General features: G+C 40.2%; 1 protein-coding gene across 2 annotated transcripts; it reads right to left on the bottom strand.

Annotated features, from left to right (window-relative positions):
- Window positions 1-402: 402 nt before the first annotated feature.
- IWS1 (interacts with SUPT6H, CTD assembly factor 1) lies at window positions 403-17,806 on the bottom strand. 2 transcript variants are annotated; one of them, XM_032193026.1, is made up of 15 exons: window positions 17,648-17,806; window positions 17,068-17,183; window positions 10,386-11,022; window positions 9,681-9,873; window positions 9,382-9,439; window positions 8,940-9,040; window positions 8,032-8,182; window positions 6,473-6,555; window positions 6,059-6,188; window positions 4,604-4,721; window positions 3,778-3,889; window positions 3,534-3,590; window positions 3,242-3,353; window positions 2,488-2,646; window positions 745-807 (listed from the first exon to the last, which is right to left on the bottom strand). In XM_032193026.1, the coding sequence occupies exons 1-14, from the start codon at window positions 17,679-17,681 to the stop codon at window positions 2,518-2,520; spliced, it is 2,031 nt and encodes a 676-aa protein (XP_032048917.1). In that variant the 5' UTR covers window positions 17,682-17,806; the 3' UTR covers window positions 745-807; window positions 2,488-2,517. The 2 variants fall into 2 exon arrangements, with proteins under 2 accessions (XP_032048916.1, XP_032048917.1); XM_032193025.1 differs by lacking the exon at window positions 2,488-2,646 and having other exon boundaries at window positions 403-807.
- Between the last annotated feature and the right edge of the window lie 968 nt (window positions 17,807-18,774).

Below are 18,774 nucleotides of genomic sequence, written 5' to 3'. Positions count from 1 at the left end.
TGTTGAAGGCTTTGCTGTTAGCACAAAGGCTCAACACAAGTGGAATATTGTTGCCTTACTTACACCAAACATTTTAACTGGAGGCAGCTGGATTTTTTTTTTTGCAGTCAGCCTTCTGGGTCTTCTCTTGAACTTTGCATCATGCATTCATGAAAGGTGAAATCCTTCAAGCAGATGATCGGTATTTCTGTTATCAATTCCAATATGCATCTCTCAAAAGACAGATACACTGACATATTAAAAATCACTGAACAAATAAGAAATGTAAAATGGTAAACACAAAATTCCTGATTATCAGCCTTTCCACACGTCAAGTACACTTTTTTGGGGGGAAATTTCAGATATTCACTGTCTTCTCAGGACTCCACGTGTACACTGTCTTGAGCAATTAATAGACAGTCCCCCCAAAAAAACAGATTTTTTATTGTCTAAAGTATTGCAATACAACAAATATGTGGTCTGTACAAAGGACACAATAGAGCAAGTTTAAATACAATCAGGAGAAAGAAGTCCCCAAATTCACAGTCCTCGGACATTATCTTATACCAGAACCTGAACCAACAATTTAAAGATTCACTGAAAAAAAAAACAAACAAGTTAAAAAATTTAAAGGTCTCCCAAGAGTCTATGGGTGTATTGTCTTACAGCAGAGATCATGGGGTATTCTGTGAAGGGTCACAATGGCATCTTATTGCCCTCAATGCTGATTTTCACTGCATGGGCCGATCTGCTTTTTTTCCTGATATCTGTGAATTTCCGCATCTGTTTGTCCAGTCGACTCACCCCTTTCTTAGAGGTCCCCTGGAACTTAAAAAATAAAACTAATAATTACCACTGAAAAAAAAAAAAAAAAAAAAAAAAACAGACGTCCCAAAGGTTCAAGAAAGCAAGGCATGCAAGGTTCGACCTGCAAGAAGGATCTGATGAGGTCAGTGGTGTGGGGGCTGGGAGGTGTGAGGAGGGGGTGCACACATTTTCCCCTCAGCCCCCCCCAGCAGATAAATAATCCCCCCAATGTAGGCATCACATACACAGAAGTGGTCACACACACACACCACACAGAGGAAAGCTTTCCCATTGTGAGGATTAATAACCACGTTAGTTGTTCACACACTGGGTGAATATACAGTTTGGAATAGTTTCATATCTGTATCAGCTGGAGTTTAACAACAAACATACTTCACCACATACAAGCTTCCAGTGGGTGGAAGATTTTAGATATGGCTACACAGTAACTGAAGTGGGTTGAGTTGACATATCAATTCCAAACTGCAATTTATTTTAGAAGTCACTGATTAGTACTTAAAAAGCAAGAGATTATTGGAAAACAAGGAAGTAAGGTTGGAAGCAAAAGAAATGCCTGAGAAAAGCTGACCATACACATTGTCAGAAAGTTGCTGCATTTCATCTCCGTATTTTAACTGCAGCTGAGAAACTGAGATGACACAGCAGTTTGTGGTTTTTTGTTTTGTTTTTACACAAATACAGTAACTCTGTAGAGAAACGCCACTGGAGAGCAACGACCTCCTGATCCCTTTACTTTCTCAAAAGCAGTTTTCCTTAACTAGACAACAGAAACAACAATAGCAACTTCATACCTTTTAAGTCCAGGAAAAAATAACCAGATATCCAGAATGTGCTACTTAGTACCTGACAAAACCATCTATGAAGAGCTGAACCTCTCGTTCCCATCTCCGAGGTGGCTGAGGTGGGGTTCCTCACCCTCATTTAATACTTTATTCAGAAAACTATCCACTGAAGTTGTATCTAGGATTTCACTGATTTTCAAAAGGTTTTTTTTGTTTGTTTTTTACAGAAATAAATATGAAGCTACCCTTCTGTCACTGTTTGTGACACCTCTGCTCACATAAAAGAACTGAAACGAGACAAGATATTGTCCAAACGGTTCTCATGTTGATGTACGTCAATGACTGATCTCTCTTCAGTCCCATTCACAGCAGGGAATTCTGTCCTGTTCTCCTCCTGCTGTCAACCACCCCCTAACTCTCCCATCAGTGACCTTGGATAAGTAGGCATGAGAAGTACCTTGTTTAGTACCAGTAAAACAGGCACAGGTGTTAGTACACAGTGCTACCAAGTCTGACATTAAGAGCTAAGACCTCCTGTGTCAGGTGAGGCAAACCTTGAGAACCTAAATGAGAACAGGTTTCACGATGCTCAGTCTTGCTCATCTTGGTGTTGAGCACCCAAAGCTACAGGTGCAAAGCTATTTCTGAGCACAGGTATTTTCACTTAATACCTCTCATTTGGACACCCTGAAGCCACAGAGGCAGGCATCATAGCAGATGTTACGTGCTACAACGTCCTTTTTCCTGCACAAGTTACCATTTAGGTCTCGGTACAGACTTTAGAGAATACAAGGAGAGTTTTCCAAGTTGAAGTTAGGGTGTACACACTCCTTTCCCGTATGTGCAAACTACCAACAGTTGAAGCACAAGCACTGTTCACACCTCCCTTGAGGGATACCTCTCAAACTCGGGGAAGGCAGTGTCATGGCTACAGGGGCATCCTGTTGCCTTCAATGCTGAACTTGATGGCCCGATGCACTTTGCTGAGTCGTTTCTGTTCAGCAAACCGTCTCTTGTGTTTTTCCAAGCGACTAATACCTCTCTTAATAGTCCCGGGCTAGAAATAATATCTCAATTAATGCAAAGAAGTAAAAATAACAGCAGAAAAAATCACAATAATTATTACTTCTTCCATTTACATGTGTTCTACCACGTACTCCAACCTTTAGATTAAAACCATACAAGGTAGATAGAAAAAACAAATAAAACACAGCAAGGGCCTCTACTGAAGCCTGCTAAAACTTTGAAGTTTTCACAAACTGGAAAATCATCTTAAAAAAGAACACAATACAAAAAAAATGGAAGAAAGATAAAATATTGGTGACATACTAATTAAACTGCTGCTTTATTTTAAGATGTTCTAAAATTAAGAAGCCTATAATCAGATTCTTACCCCTAGAGAAAAGCTCTAGAACAGATAGGATGAAAATCTTTCTGGTAAGAGAAGCAATGATATCTGTGTGGAAGAATTTGATGGGCTTAACACAGCCCATTTGATAGCAGAACTTGTTGTCTACTCAAATTAGAAGAGGCACATACAAGGAACTGCTGTATTGTACAGTAACCACAGCAATAAGGCGACAGATTCCCAGACAGCTGAGGTACAGAGTCACTAAAAGAGACCACGCTATGCCCTGCACTGCAGCGCTTACCCTGGAGGACTCCATCTCCACATTCCACTTTGGCCTAACCACATAGTCCTTGTTGGAAGGCATTGGCACCCTCGCACGTGCACAGAAACCAGGGTCTCCAGGTCTAAGAGCCCTGCAAAAGAGAAATGTTGTTTTTAGACACAGAAATCTCACATAGGAAGAGCACTACAGATAGTATTCTACCTCTGGAAAAACGAGCTTAACCACTGACTTTAAAAAAAACTCAAACTGCACATTTTTAGCACTACTAAAATACTTTTTTCTAGTCAAAAGAATAAAAATTCCAACCTACTTTTCCTCTCCTGTTAATACTTTCTCCAGATCCCTGCGGGGAGTCTGACCACCGGAGCTGCAAGAAAAATAAGATTTTACAGGCATCCACACACAAAGAAAGATAGCAACAAAAAGACAAGTGCGGTAAGAGAAGAAAGAGATCAGAAATCATTGTTCTTTTATTTCCCTTGTTACTTATACAAAACTTTTCTTTTTGGAGTCTTAGAAAGAAAGAAAATCTCATTTCTCTCTGGTATTCTTACCTACTCAATCTTCTTCGCTGAGGCATCTGTTCCAAATCTCTCTGTTCCCTCTCTTCTCTTGTCATGCCTTTGTAGTTTGAGGTAAGGCCAAAGATGGGTCGAGACCATTCATCTAGTAAATAAATAGGTTAATAAGCACATCAAATTTCTCTCTAAACCATTCTGATAACTAAACACAGCTTTCAATGTTCACTTATACTTCCCTTCAACCACACAGATGATTTTTGAACTCTTAATATTTCAGGGAAATCCAACCTTGTGGACAGTAACAAACTGCTTTTATCCATAAAGTCTCTTGCTATTGCTTGCTTTTTTGGAATCTCTCTTAGCTCTAGAAATATTTAAGTGCCAGAAGCTCCTGCATGCCACAGTGTTATTTTAGAAATATGAAAAATACTTACTGAAGAACAGAACGATTTTGTAATTAGTTTGCAGTCATTCAGGATGGAATACACTACACATGACTACAGCTGTTTAAGAAGTAAATTTTTAGATGGTCATTTAAGACCTCTCCTCCATGGAATAAATGGAGCACCTTCTTCCTTTGCTAACAGGTAGATGTGGTCTGGACAACTAGCCAAGAGAGAATTTGGGCAACATAAAAGCTATTATCTAGTTTTACAGCAGAACAGGAAAAACTGCATGCAGACATTAATGTAACAGTGTTCAATACGAGCTCTGCAAACAAAACTATCACAGATTAATGAGATTCCTACATTGCAGAGTTAGTTCTAGTACAGACAATAACAATGTGCAACAGAAAGACTGATGCAGAAATTAAATTACCAGTGAAATCTAACTGAAGGAAGACAAAAGGTTTACATACTGATTAGCTTCCCTGCCATATCTTTGTTAGGTCTCGATTCTTTGGGGTGTTTGTAAAGGTACATCACAGCTCTTCCAATGCCACTGTGCTTCAGGGTCTCTTGGCTCACGCTGGGCAGCTATAAGGAAGTTTGGGGAAAACAAACAAACAAAACAAAAACAAACAAACAAAAAAAAAAAACAAGAAATGATGTCTGAACAGTAATGGTGTGAACTTTGCAAAAACCAAAACCTACCTTCACAGTAATCTTGGAAAAAAGTGTTTGGGCACTTTTCCACTAGGAATAAGTTAAAGGTTCAAGTATCGAACACGCAGACATAAATTTACTTGAACATTCTTATTTCTTATACACAAATTGAGCTAAGTTTCCTGAAGTATTTACTCCAAATGCTCATGTGTTTATATTACCCCAAAACAGAATTACTGCCTTCGAAGCATTCATTTTACAAGGATAAAAGTTTACATGGCAAAAGCCACATATTCAATTATAACCTAAATCAGTCAGAATTTGTGCAAATTCTTATGCAACAACAAATTTCTAAAGCTTCAGTCAATAGAGTCACACAGTCATGCTGCAAGAGAAATTTAACTTCTGTTCTGCTATCAAGATTATGCCACACTAATTTTTACAAATGCAGCAAAGGCTACTTAAAGTGAACAATCACAACATATGAGCCACAGAGAACAAGGGAAGATAAGTCACTAAGCCATTTAGATTCATCAAGAATCTACAAAAGCCATAGCATGTACCTCCCTGATAGAGGATAGGGAACTTCACACGTATGGTTCCCATGAGACAAACATCTCCTGGCTGACTGCCAGCAGAGCTATTTGCTTTATTGTGAACATAAGCAAAAATTTTGTAACGATTATGTGTCTGAAATTCCCTAGCCAAATTTTGCTCAGATAGACGGTATATCCACAAGATACGGAATACTCATTAAAAGCAATATGAAATTTAAACCAAACGTATTTAACTTGCTGTTTGCTTCCCCTACATTTCACACTGCATGGATCATCAGTAACATCATCAGCAGTTTCATAGAATCATAGAATCATAGAATATCCTGAGTTGGAAGGGACCCTTAAGGATCATCAAGTCCAACTCTTGACACCGCACAGGTCTACCCAAAAGTTCAGACCATGTGCCTAAGTTCACAGTCCAATCTCTTCTTAAATTCAGACAGGCTCGGTGCAGTGACCACTTCCCTGGGGAGCCTGTTCCAGTGTGCAACCACCCTCTCTGTGAAGAACCCCCTCCTGATGTCCAGCCTAAATTTCCCCTGCCTCAGCTTAACCCCGTTCCCGCGGGTCCTGTCACTAGTGTTAATGGAGAAAAGGTCTCCTGCCTCTCGACACCCCCTTACGAGGAAGTTATCAACACACATTTCTGTAAAGCATGACCATAAAAACCTGAAGCTACCAATCAAATACAGTTAGAAATCAGTTTCAAACCTCTTGCAGGATTTTCAGAAGCTCCTCTCTTATCTTCAGTGCTGGCAGACTTCGGTCTGGAAGAGGAGAAAGCCATTCTTTGATGGCAGACATTACACCACTATCGATGAAAGTTTCTTTGAGGTCCTGCCTAGAAAGTTTAATGTATAGATAAGCCATGAAGTCATACAGGAATACACCTAGATCTTAAGATGTGATGGTCCTTGAAACACAACAGTATGTTTGAGTTTGTTAATTTAACAGGTAAAACTAGGGATCATTTTTCATTTTTTTGAGGTCACCTAGCTCCAGCATTTACCTGATACTAAGAAAAGCGTTTCACTGCATACTCAATACAACTGTAATGTCACCCTATGAAATCTACCAAGTTCCCAATATTCCCAAAGATGATAATCATCTGGAAGAATGACTTACTTTTTAAGATGCATAACTACAGTCGGTAGCAAAGTTAATTTCTTTAGTGCGGGTTTCTTTTGTGTATTCAGCTGTCGATCCTCCTGTAGAGAGTTGAAGAATTGCAAGTCAATCAAAAGAAGAAATCAGCAATTCCCATCCACTGCAGTATTTACAGGAAAAAGGTCAGTAGTAAGTTACTGGAGAATTCGCCTTTAGCAGGACCACACTAACTTTATAACCTGGCTCTATCTTGCTACAATTCCAAAATACATTTTATACAACAGTTTCTCTTTAAAAAAAATCCCCACCTTAATCAACATTCTCCTGGAAAGAATGACCTGTGTTTCTACTTCACAACTTACGTTTATTGCAATAAACTGGCATTCTGCAGGGTCCTGTATGCTAGCTATGCGTAGCTATCCTAGAAATGCTCATAACAAATCTCACCCAAACTACAACAAATAACTAACCAAAACAGTAACAAGTGAAAATACATACATTCACATCACCTAAGAACGTAACTATAAAACCTGGTGGTTTAGAGGGATGCATGGTAGAATTAACATTAAAGCATGCATACATGTATGAAGTGCTAGAACAAAAGCTGTCTCAGTTTCAAAACAATGATGTGATTACCACCTCAGTCCATTATCTCACTATCTATTCAAAATGTGGGATTAAATATCAGAGAGATCCACTACAGTCAACAGATTTGTCTCCTGCTGTGTTTGTACCTTTCCAGGTGCTTAACTCACTGAAGGCTCTTTCTACACAATGTTTTTTTTAATTGTGAGAGAGGAGATTCTTTTAATGCTCTTCTGTTCCAGAATAGCTTTATAGGCACATGCTAAACAACTAAAGATGCCACAGCACTGGAGCTCAGCTCTTCTTCTCTCCAGTATTCCAAACTTCATTGCTTTGTTTAAAACATTTGACCACTATCTTGTTGACAACCAAGAAAGCCACAGTTGTCTCCCAGACCACTATCTTACTCTGCCCTTCTTCCCCAAACACATTAAGAAAGACTCCTCTTTCTAAAATTGCCCCCCAATTGCTTTTAATGAGTTTCACCATGCTGTTAAATTGACTGCTACTTCAACAATAGTACAGCAATAACAAAAGGCAAGACCCTGGTAATAAAACACAACTCCTTGAAAGAAGCAGTCTGCCAAGGGATAATTCTATTGTTCTACAATCATCTACCACATTATTGTCATTCAAGCCCTTCAGAAAAGGTTTCTTCTCAGGAACAAACAATTAAGTACTGTATATACTACTAATTGCAGAGTGAAATCAAACTGTAGTCTCTATCTCAGGATTTGATATACATACATTTTACATAACATGTATTCATCCCATTTTATAGGGCAGTTGATCCCAGCTGATCAGTTTACCAAGTTAACTAAATATCATCTTTAAAACAAAGCAGTAATTCAGACTAGCAAAATGACATTAAACAGTTGTTTAGATACTGGAAGCTTTCAGTAGCGTACAGCTTACTAATCCTGAGTAACAGATACCTCTATTTTACTGATTGCACAGGGGAAATTGGTGTTTTTGGAACCTAGAAAACCCACCTCTGCAGCTTCATTCATCTTCACAATCATAGCACTGACCACATCATCTGCATCACTAATAAAAGTTCCACCATCACGGTTTCGTCTACGCTTGCCACTCATACTCTTCTTTCGCTGCAGCATCATGTCAAAATCTGACATGAAGTCCATACTGAAACGCAAGAAGAAAGTTTGCTGATGGTCAGAAGTGGGTTGATTTCACCACCTTTGTAGAAAATATTTTGTATTTCTTTAACAACCGTTCCACAAATCTCCAAGAACTCTACAAGCATTATGTCTCAATGCCCCCCATAAGATAATTAGATCTCCTCAGTATGCTAACTGGGAAACTAGCAAAGGGCTTCAGCAGCTCTAAGATGCCCTCAGAAGTCTGTAAAAGACCTTACTAAAACACCTAAAGAGATGCACACATCCAGGATTGAAAATGTGCTAAAGTTGTCACTGAAGCAAATATTTAGCTTTCCTGTACCTGCAATACATTGCTCTAACTCTACTGGATCAGACAGGAAGGAAAGAGGAGAGAAGCTGGGGTCAAGCCTTGGCACACCTTATCCCCTACAGCAGCAGAGAAACAAAACTGTGGCTCCAGTGCTCCTTCGCATGGCCTGATGCTAGCAGCAGGGTTAGATGTTTGTTTCATTAGATGTTCATTTCATTCAGGTTTTGATATGACCTACAAAATACTACTACTTCTCTGAAGCAGGAGCAGCAGCATAGGCAATCTGCTGTGGATTGCCAAGTGACTGAACTGTACAAGCAGAGCAAGTCACGGTCTATAAAAACATGCTTTCTGTAGACACACAGCCCCTTCCTTGCCTTTCATGAAGTCTAGCCAAGTTTTGGATGAACCTTTTTGCTCAAATATTGCATTTGCTATTAACAAAGGAGTACGTAACATATCCACTTACTGCTTCCCTCGTTTGATGTTATCATCAGAGTCCGACTCATCTGCTGTCTCCTTCATCTCTGCATCACCCTTCTCTTCTTCCAAGTCCTCCTGGTTAAAGCCCTGATGGTAAAGGCAGTGTAAGTCAGTGTAGGAATTAAGACGAAGCATCTACGCAGGTGCCTGACTCTTACACTCTAAATGCTTCCTCTAAATCCTCTTCAGATTTACCTGAAAGAGGAACAAAGGATTCCTAATTTCACCTATGACTGTCACAACAATGGCTCTCCCAGTAGTAGCACTGTGAAGGTTATTTAACTCAATGAGTCCAGCAGATAAAAATCTTCATCCCAAAACAGTACATCCTTGAACATGAATGCAAACCCCAACAGGCATTCTGGGAATAGCTTCCCATGAAGATTCCATCTGGCAACCGAATAAGAAACATCCCCAATAGCACTTACGGTAAATTCCTCTTCTTCCTCATCACCAGATTCTCCAAATATATCTGCAATCAGGTTCCTGTGAAGGTAATAGTAACACTTATCTATTTATACTGCAATAGTGAGAACTGCATTTCCTGAGAAATTTCTAATATGGCTGAGTGGAGATCCACCTTCCATTCTGCCACACTGCCCTTCCTCTTCACACTACCAATAAAAGCAGACATTCATTCTATGATTGGTTTTCCTCCATTTCCCCATCAGTGACCAGCATCACTACCTGCAGCCCTGAAGGAATTCATATTCCCAGAAGCACTTACTCTTGTTCGTTTCCAGATTCACTGTCACTGCCAAACAGATCTTTCTCTTCTGTTTTCTTCCCAGCATTCTCTTTTCTTTCTTCCTCTTCTTCACTATCTGATACCATATTTTTCTTCCTTTTATCAGATTTCTCTGAGGCAGCATCACTATCTGATTCTTCAACATCAGAAAGGATTCGTACTTTTTTTGCAGCTGCCAACAGAAAGAAGCGTTACTGCCTGCCCAAACATAATTGTCATTTTAAAAAATTATGTCCATTCTAAAATCTTTTTTATTCAGTTGGTAACTAACTACATACAGTACACCATCCATACAAACTGGTAATTTCAGAACTTACTCTCACCCCTAGTGTATCTTAGAAAATACAGAGAAAAAACAACTAGATAAAAAACAGCAAAGTAAAGAAGTTAAGTACAATGGAAATACTCAACATGAAAACAGGTGCCAGCATAAAGCAACGTTACTGCAGAATATATATTTTTACTCGTGTTAAACCTACCTATTACTCCAAAACATTAGATACATATTCACACAGAAATGCAGTTAGAACAATACCTTCTCCAAAAGCAGTTGTACTTTAAAAGCAAAACCACTTTGTGGTTTCACATTTATCTTAGATGCTTTCTTCACATAAAAATAAGGGATTAACAATAACGCTACTACTTGTCATGTCACATTTTTATTTTCATACTAAAGTTGCTTACGTGCTTTCTCAGTGTCATCCTCACTGTCAGAAAGGATGGCTGTTTTCCTCTTCACAGTCTTCTCCTCCTCTTTCTCATCTTCATCGCTGTCTGAGATTTTTCGTCTCTTAGGACCTTCCTCTTCGCTGTCAGAGCCCTGAAATCCTTCCCTCGCACGTTTGTTATCTGAATGATGAGAATCATTCTGCACCTCCTCCTTCCTGTCCTCCCCATCACTGTCATCAGACTCTATTTCTCGTTTGTGCCTGGAAGCAGACTCACTCTCCGAGTCACTGGCCGGCTGCTTGCGGACCTCCTCGTTCTCCGAGTCACTGGCCGGCTGCTTCTGTGTTTCCTCATTTTCAAAGTCACTACTGTGATCCCTGTGAGGTTCTCCATTTTCAGAGTCACTAGCTTGATGATTTAAGGCATCTTCATTTTCAGAGTCACTTAAATGCTGATTTGGACGGTCCTCAGCATCAGAGTCACTGTCTTTCCCTCCATGATCTGCTTCATTGTCTGAATCACTTACATTGTGATTTGGAGGCTCCTCGTTATCTGAGTCACTGTCTTTTTGCCTCGGTACATCTTCATTTTCAGAGTCTGTCATATGAGGCTCTCCTGTTTGCCCATCCTCTTCTCCATCACTGTGTTCATTCTGAAAAAAGAAAAGTAATTTTAGGCAAGTAAGCAAAAATCTATATAAAAAAGATTTAAAAAAAAGAAAACAAGAAGTTTGAGTTTTTGCTTGTCCTTCCTCCCATGTGATTGCCAAGGGTACTGCAGACTGAAATACTTTATTTTACATATATAAAATATATACAGAAATTAGATGATTTGAGTCAAAGGACTCACTATCGTATACTACAGATCAAGAAAAATATTAAGAGATCAACAGAACACCATCCATCCTGCTACTCAATCCTATTTTAGAAACAGAATCAAAAAAAAAAAAAAACACCTCAAGCGAAGAGGCCCAAGAAGGGTCCAGTCCTTCAAGTCTAAATACTTAATTACTTCACTTTAAAAAGTTGGGCCTTCAAAATGGTTTAGTCCAAATCCCACAAAATAATGCAAGTAAACAGACTCCCACACTGGTCATTTCTGAAGATCTCAAATAGACATTTTTGTACGAAGTACATTTTACTGAAACTGCATGTGTTACTTTCAGAGTAAAGCTCAAGAGAGCTTGCACCCTCTCCTTACTTAACAATACGCCAAGACCAAAAGGCCTATAAAAAACAGGAATAAAGTTTTAATTAGAGCCTTAAGAGCATTATTAAGAAGCTTTGGGTTTTGGTGGGTAAAAACCTAAGAACAGGTTCAACAGTTCTCTCCCTTAAGCTCACAGCTCCCGTGCCTACACAGATACCTGAGATAATTTGTGTGTATAAACACACCAACCTTCTGAAAACTAGTGAAACGCAATCCTTTATGTCTTCTACACAGTAACAACAGAGCCAAACATTCCATTTATGGAAAAGTCTTCAACAAGCCACCTGTCTCTATCCTTATTGACGACAGAATGCAGTTTTATCTTTCCTAGAAGATCTAAATTCCACTTGGAAAAAAATGCATTTGCCTAAGAAAACAAAATTGGACTCTCTTGAACTCCCGTGCCTTAATTCAGCATGTCTACAGCAGTCACTGTCACAATAATCCCGTTTTCAGCTGAAAAGAACACTGATGAGAGCCTCTTTCCTAAATACTTCTCAGGGAAGCTTTTTTCAGGGATGATTCTCTCTTCTCAGCTGCGGACTCATTTCACTAGCACCTTTGCAAACTGAGTATTTATTGTCCTAGGAGATGCTTTAAGACCTACATGTCCTAGAGCTTCCAAGTCTCCTGTTAGCAGTCTCTTCTCCTTGATAGGACAGACTTCCTCTTTTTTATTTTCTATGGTCATTCCACACCCACATTCAGAGCCACACACAATGCAGGTGTATCTATCTATCCTACAGGCATGACAAGCAATATTATTAATCTTTATGACATATGAACACGAAGGACTTTTAAAATAAAACAAGTAATAGCTTTTAGGAATTACTCCTTCCACAATTATATTGACTGATAAATAACATCACTTTTTAAGATTCTGGATCTTATGCATTTATTCTCTTAGCTAGTACTTCATAAAGTGACAACTTCTAAACAACTGCAACATTACTAACAGAAAGTTACACACTGGAACAAAATCAGGACTACAGAATTTTAAAACACACTTCAAATACCACTTCACTGCTTCCAAGTTACCTAATGCTAGCTATAGAACTGCAGCTGTGATAACTCGAGTACTTTTCTGTCTCCTGCTTGTACTTGACCCTACAGTAGTGTCAGCCTTTTGAACCATGCTGGTGGCACCATTCGGTATTTCTCATTTCTCCTTACAGAGCGGAGATACAGTTCAGTTAGAAATCTGAAATTGGAATTGTAAAGAATTAAATAGGAAGGATTTACAGAATTGAGGGTGCAGAACTAAGGAACACCACACACCCAAACTGCTCCCTGTTTCTCACAGGATTTTATTTTGTGCTCTTCATCAAAATGATGTATTTTCTCTCACAGTATTAATGAAGAAAAAAAGCTACAGCTGCAAAGGGAAGAGGAAATGCAGATTTTACAACAATGTTACAGACTGGATCACTGAGAGGAGAAGAAATGTAGAGGTCTACACTTAAGTTGACATTTATTAAAATACACGTTCTTCACTCCTTATTTCTGTGCCATTTAATGTTTGGTGGTTTTATTTGTTTTATCCTGATTTCAGATGGCTGATACTGAGTAGGTACTTATAACTATGTCAGCAGCAATAAAGGATTTTGCTAAACAAAACCGAAGAAATCAACAGAAATATTTCTGTTTAAACTATTAGGTTTACTATCTACCAGACTAGAAAGTCTTCAGCAAAAAAGTAAACAGAATTAAAGAACCAACTTGAATTTATAACAATTCTTAGCCACTCAACATTTTTAAGGTTGAAAGCATAGCTGCAGGTTACGTATGCTCCTATTCAGGATGTATTGCTAAACTACAAAGAAGTTCCTATGCAAAATCCTTGGTAAGAAATCATTCCAATTATATAGCAGTATTACTAAAGCACTTTACAACATACTGAACCTCAAATCTGTTATGCAAACTGACAGTCACTCTTCAGAGGGAAGCTATTTGGGGAGGGGAAGCATCCACGCATCCTAATTAGCTCACACCATGACCATACGGTGCTTTGCACCACAGAATCACGATGGTAATTACAGCTTCTCAGCTCCACTGCGATACCATCACCTACAGAACCACTTAAGAGAGAACTCAGGAAGACACAGGTAACAGGTGTCCCGGCACAGTTTGGACAGACAGGTATCATCTACTCCAGTCCTGAACCTGTAAAGCACAACCCAAGCTAAGCCAAAAGCACACAGTTGGACAAGCCAAGACAGCCGGCCCTGCAGTGGGACGACACGTGCTACCTCGGACTCAGCACTACATCAACACAACTGAGCAGCTTCTAAAGCGGAGGGGAGACACACCTGACTCGCTCAGAACCTAGGCAGAACAAACAGGCTCTGTCCACAGCCATTTATTGGTGCAAGGTCTTCTGAATAAATTAACGCATCTGTGAATGTTTTGGAATGTATTTCATGTAGGAAGTAAGTGCAACTTCACAATGAGATGACTTAACTCTGCAGGACAGTCCACCTGCATCTCTCCCCTACCTCCCCTCCCCCCTTTTCTTTTAAAATGATTTGTCTCTAAAAAGGTGTGTTCAAAGAAATCAATTATGTAATTTGGGAATTTCCTATTTTTATTTTTCCAATTACTTAATTAAAAGTTTAGACATCCTCAAAAACAAGTAGGTCTCAGGTAATTGCTACCACATTTTTCTCTAATTCCTTTGCTTTCTTTTCTTCCTCCTCTTTATCTATAAACTTCTTAATTGAGATGTCCTTAATTTTTTTAACTGAAAGAATTCTGTAACATGAGGCTTTAGTACAGTATAAAGTAAGGAATACATAAAAATCAAATTTACAGTGTTATCCTTCCATATAAAAGCTTCAGTCAGCAAGTAGTTTATTGGATCAACATGCAGCCACTTTTAAGATGTACTATTATGGTAGTTTAATAAGTTCAACAGAATTGACCCATCCACTACAATCTTATGAATGACATTTGTTAAACTAAGGTATACATGACCTTCACGGGCAGATCAGGAAGCTTCTGTTTTCAGAAATGTAAGATATTTGTGCATTTCTTAGCAGTCACAGTCAAACCATAACTTAAATGAAGAAGACAGCAGCAACTTGGTTAGAGTGTAAGATCTAAGCCATTAAAGATTTCCGTATGAGCCTGACTTGTACAAACACTGTAAATGTGATTTAATATTCATTACTGTACTAAAACTATGTGTTATCTAATTCTATTTGTCTGAAACAGAATCAGTAAGGACATCAAGGAGAACATTTATAGATAAAGTGGGACTGGGGGAAGGAAAGCCAGAAAAGAATTGTGGAAAAGAAAAACCCACATACCTGAGACCTACATAAGTAATTCCTCAGGATTCCCCTTTTCTTTAAAGTTAAGAACCTGAAAAAAAAGTTGGAAAGTTTAAAACTTCAGTTCTTTAAATTTGAGTTCTAAATTAGAGACGAAATAGTAATTAAATAGACTTAACTGATTGGGCTGTCTCAAAGGTATTATAACCTTTGAGTGTCATTCCTCCCACATATTCCTAAAGATGAAGGAAATAAGAGGATGAGAAAATTTAAGATAAATAAGTTACTGAAAGCTACTCTCCTTTCACAGACAGCAGCTCCACATTATCAGTTGAGTTGCACTTTGATGTACAGAAAACATCAATTTACTAGGAATATAAAAGTTCGTAACAGAAGAAAATACTTAAAACTTTGTGTCTTATAGTGAACGTGAACCTTCAAAGGCCTTAGCACTTGATTCAATGTGGTTAAAATCTTAAAAATCCTTTTTTTGTGTGTGTTTTTTAAATGTACTTTGTGTATTATTTTATCTACAGAGGAAGATTCAACAGCCAACGCAGAACAAAACCCTTACAATAGTGGAGGTACATGAAGAGGATCCGTAAGCAAGGATAACGGGTCCTAGTATTTTTGATTATTTAAATCAGAAAAAGTCATGCCAAAGATGTAAATAATAGTTGACTGCTCTTTAGGCCACATTTCCAATTACTTGACCACAGTAAGCAAAATTTAAAAACCACAGGAGTACAGAAGAGTAAGAACAACCGACCAAGTCTTCAAACACCAAAGAAAAAGCTTAACGTAACTGTAGCAGCAACATGACTCTCCACGCTCTCATCAGAATTCCCTTCCACTAAAACAGAAGCACTTAATCCTTACCAAAGACAGTTATTTCTGTCACACACAAAACCATACATTTTCCCCCACTGAAATCCTGATTATCACAACAGCAAATGCTGCCTGACAACTCAATTTCTTCCACTGTAAAGAAGTATCAACAGCTTTAAAAAAATCCAAATCTGCTTTAAACTCAAATTCAAGTAAGTGTGAAGAACTTCCCTTTTATACTCTTTAAGAACATATTCATTTACTTTCTAACTGATGAAACTATGAATTCAGTAAAGAAAAAAGAAAAAGGATTGTAAGTTATACTGCAACAGAGGTGAGGTAGGGGATGGTTAGACCAGATGATCTTGGAGTTATTTTTCAACCTTTATAATTCTGTTTGGTTGCATTTTAAGCGAGTTTTAAAGTGGATAACCACTGAAAACCCAGTCAGAGTCAATCCTGATCTTTATACAACATGAAACAGAATTTGCAGAACAGAGTATAACGTCTTTGATTTCAATTTTGAAGAGCATCACACAGCTTTCCATAACAGAACTTTGCTGACAGAAGACAGGATTTCAAAGCCAAAATTAGTCCTTCCTAGAAGGCCCTACAAAGACCTGATGTAATTCTATCTCAAGACAAAAAATTCCTTAAAATTACCGTTAACCCCAGAATTGTCCTAGACACAGAACCTTCATTTTTATCAGAATCTCTTTCCAACTACACTAATCAAACCACAAGTTAAGCGTCTCCCCTCCAAAGACAACCCCAGATCAAACACCACCACCCTTTTCATAGGGTAGGGTTCTCAAAGCAAAAAGCTCTTCAGAGGAAAGACGAATGCCATTTAGAAACCTGGCTTTCCGCAAAGAAATCTATTCCTTTGTAAATGACAAAGTAAAAAATACAGGACAAAATAGTCTTCAGCAGTAACTTTCACATTCAAGAAGAAAGACTAGAGACAAAAAAGCGTTCATTCTTTGGTAATGAAACATATGCTCCGTAATGCATGGTTTTACCATGCATTTTACCTTGCAGAATTTAAAGCAAAGTTCCGAATTCCTCAAAATCCATTGCTTACCTTTTCAAGCCCCCAAAAATTATCTTTTTGCAATCAAGTATGGCAATATTACACTTTTTTTTTTTTTTTTTAGTACAAAACAGGGAATGCTATTGTAACAATTTAGGACTGAAATAAAAAAATACTACCCTACTTCTTGGTCAGGAGATTATGTGACACAACCCTTTCGGGACGTTTTGCCAGACAGAACACTTAAGAACAACTCAATAAATGTAAAAGTCTCAGTTTAAAGAGCAATATTTCTTTAAAATGAATATCAGTTTATGAGAGAGCAATCCTTATGTAGACGAAGTTCCCACGGTACCTCAGAGTGGTGCCCTACGCTTCCGTTCTCAGATCCAGAATGCTGCTCGTTTCCTTCATCTTCAACATCAGATCCTGAATCTCTCTCGTCTTGCACCGGAGTAGCTCCACCGTCATCTACTCCGAATGGAAACAAATAAATTAATTATTTAAAAAGTAAAACTCGGTCACGTCTCCCAGCGCTGAGAAGCGCCCTGACTGCCGCGATGGGTGACCAGGAAGGCAGATAACTCCCAGCAGCTCGGGGCACCGGCGGTGAGCTCCCGGGCAGGACGGCCGCGAGTAGAACCAAACGCCCCGCGGAGCCCCAGAACGGGAGGACCCCGCAGAGCCCTCGCAGCACGGCCGCAGCGGCTCCACATGCCCTGGGGGCCCGATAACGCCCCGCGGGCCGGCCCCAGCCCCAGCCCAGCCCCAGCCCAGCCCCGTCCCAGCCCGGCGGGGCCCGGCCGCGGCCACTGACGGGCGCCGAGCGGCGGCGGCCCAGGACAGGGCGCGGGGCAGCGCAGGGCCCGGGCGCTCCCGGCGGCCGCTGAGGCCCCGCCGTGCCCGCCCGCCCTCCCGGGGCCCGGCGCCGCTACCTGACTGCTCCCCGCCGTAGTACTCGCTCTCCATGGCGGGCTCGCTCCCGCCTCGGCCCTCGGGGCTGGCGGCGGGGCGCGGCCCCCGGGGCGCCGCTCACCGACCTGCGCCTCCGCCGCCCGGCTCGCCCGGCCCAAGATGGCGCCTCCCCTCCGAACGGCCGGTTGCCGGCACTGCGCGTGCGCCAGCCCCTTCCCCTGGCGCCCCGGCGGGGCCGCTCTCGCGAGACTTGGACGGGAGGGTGGGTGCCATCTTAGGGCGGTGCGGGCGGTGTGAGGGGGAGGCGGGGTGCTCCCGCCCCGTGTAATCGCTGGGCGCGGGGCGGTGAAGCTAGCTCAGAGTTTCTTATTTCTATTTTTTTTGTTTGTTTTTGTACTATAAACTAGTTTTAGTTAAGTACTGGGGCAACTGAAGAAGGCTATGAGAAAAAAAGACTATGTTGAGCTCTTGTATCAACGTGGAAACGAGTACGGAAATGTAAAATGCTTGTTGTTTTAATAAAGATGATTCCTTGTATGGGCATTGGGGAACTTGCAAGAGACTTAAAACACAGAAATATTAGGTGACTGTTAACACACAGTCCAGAACTAAACTTGTTACCCAACTTTTACCTTCAGCTGGTCTAAGGAATGTCTGGTAAAAACACTTCCAATACTGATGAAGGATGGGAGATCAAAAGTTTCAGCTGTGGCCTTGAATAACAAAGATGTTACCATTTAAAAAACAGCAGAATCAATCTGCTCCCTGCAGATCCAGTTAACAAGAATTAATTCGAATCTATCCAAGAAGGCAGAAGAGCAAAGCCAGAGTTCAGCAGCAGGCACACTGTGGGCTCTGGATGCCCTGGTGGGCACTGGCTGCTGTTAGGGTACTGCAGACGGAAGAGGATACCTGAGGCTGGCTCTGGATATCGAGGCCTGGCTGTCTGTATGAATTTAGGTCTGCCTGCCCTATCTGAAGCTGCAGTTCAATCCAGTTCATGTGTGGGTGGTGCCTCCAGATTTAGCCTTCAGAGTCAACTGAAAGTTGGCCTTAAAGACATCTTTTAATTGCTGACTTCCGGAGTAAACAGGTAGAAAGATCCATGTCTGTTTCAGGAGTTGTTTTAGTAGCATTTATCCTCTGA

The sequence above is a fragment of the Aythya fuligula genome, chromosome 9, assembly GCF_009819795.1.
Source record: "Aythya fuligula isolate bAytFul2 chromosome 9, bAytFul2.pri, whole genome shotgun sequence".
Lineage (NCBI taxonomy): Eukaryota > Metazoa > Chordata > Aves > Anseriformes > Anatidae > Aythya > Aythya fuligula.
This window is presented reverse-complemented; position numbering and strand designations above follow the sequence as displayed.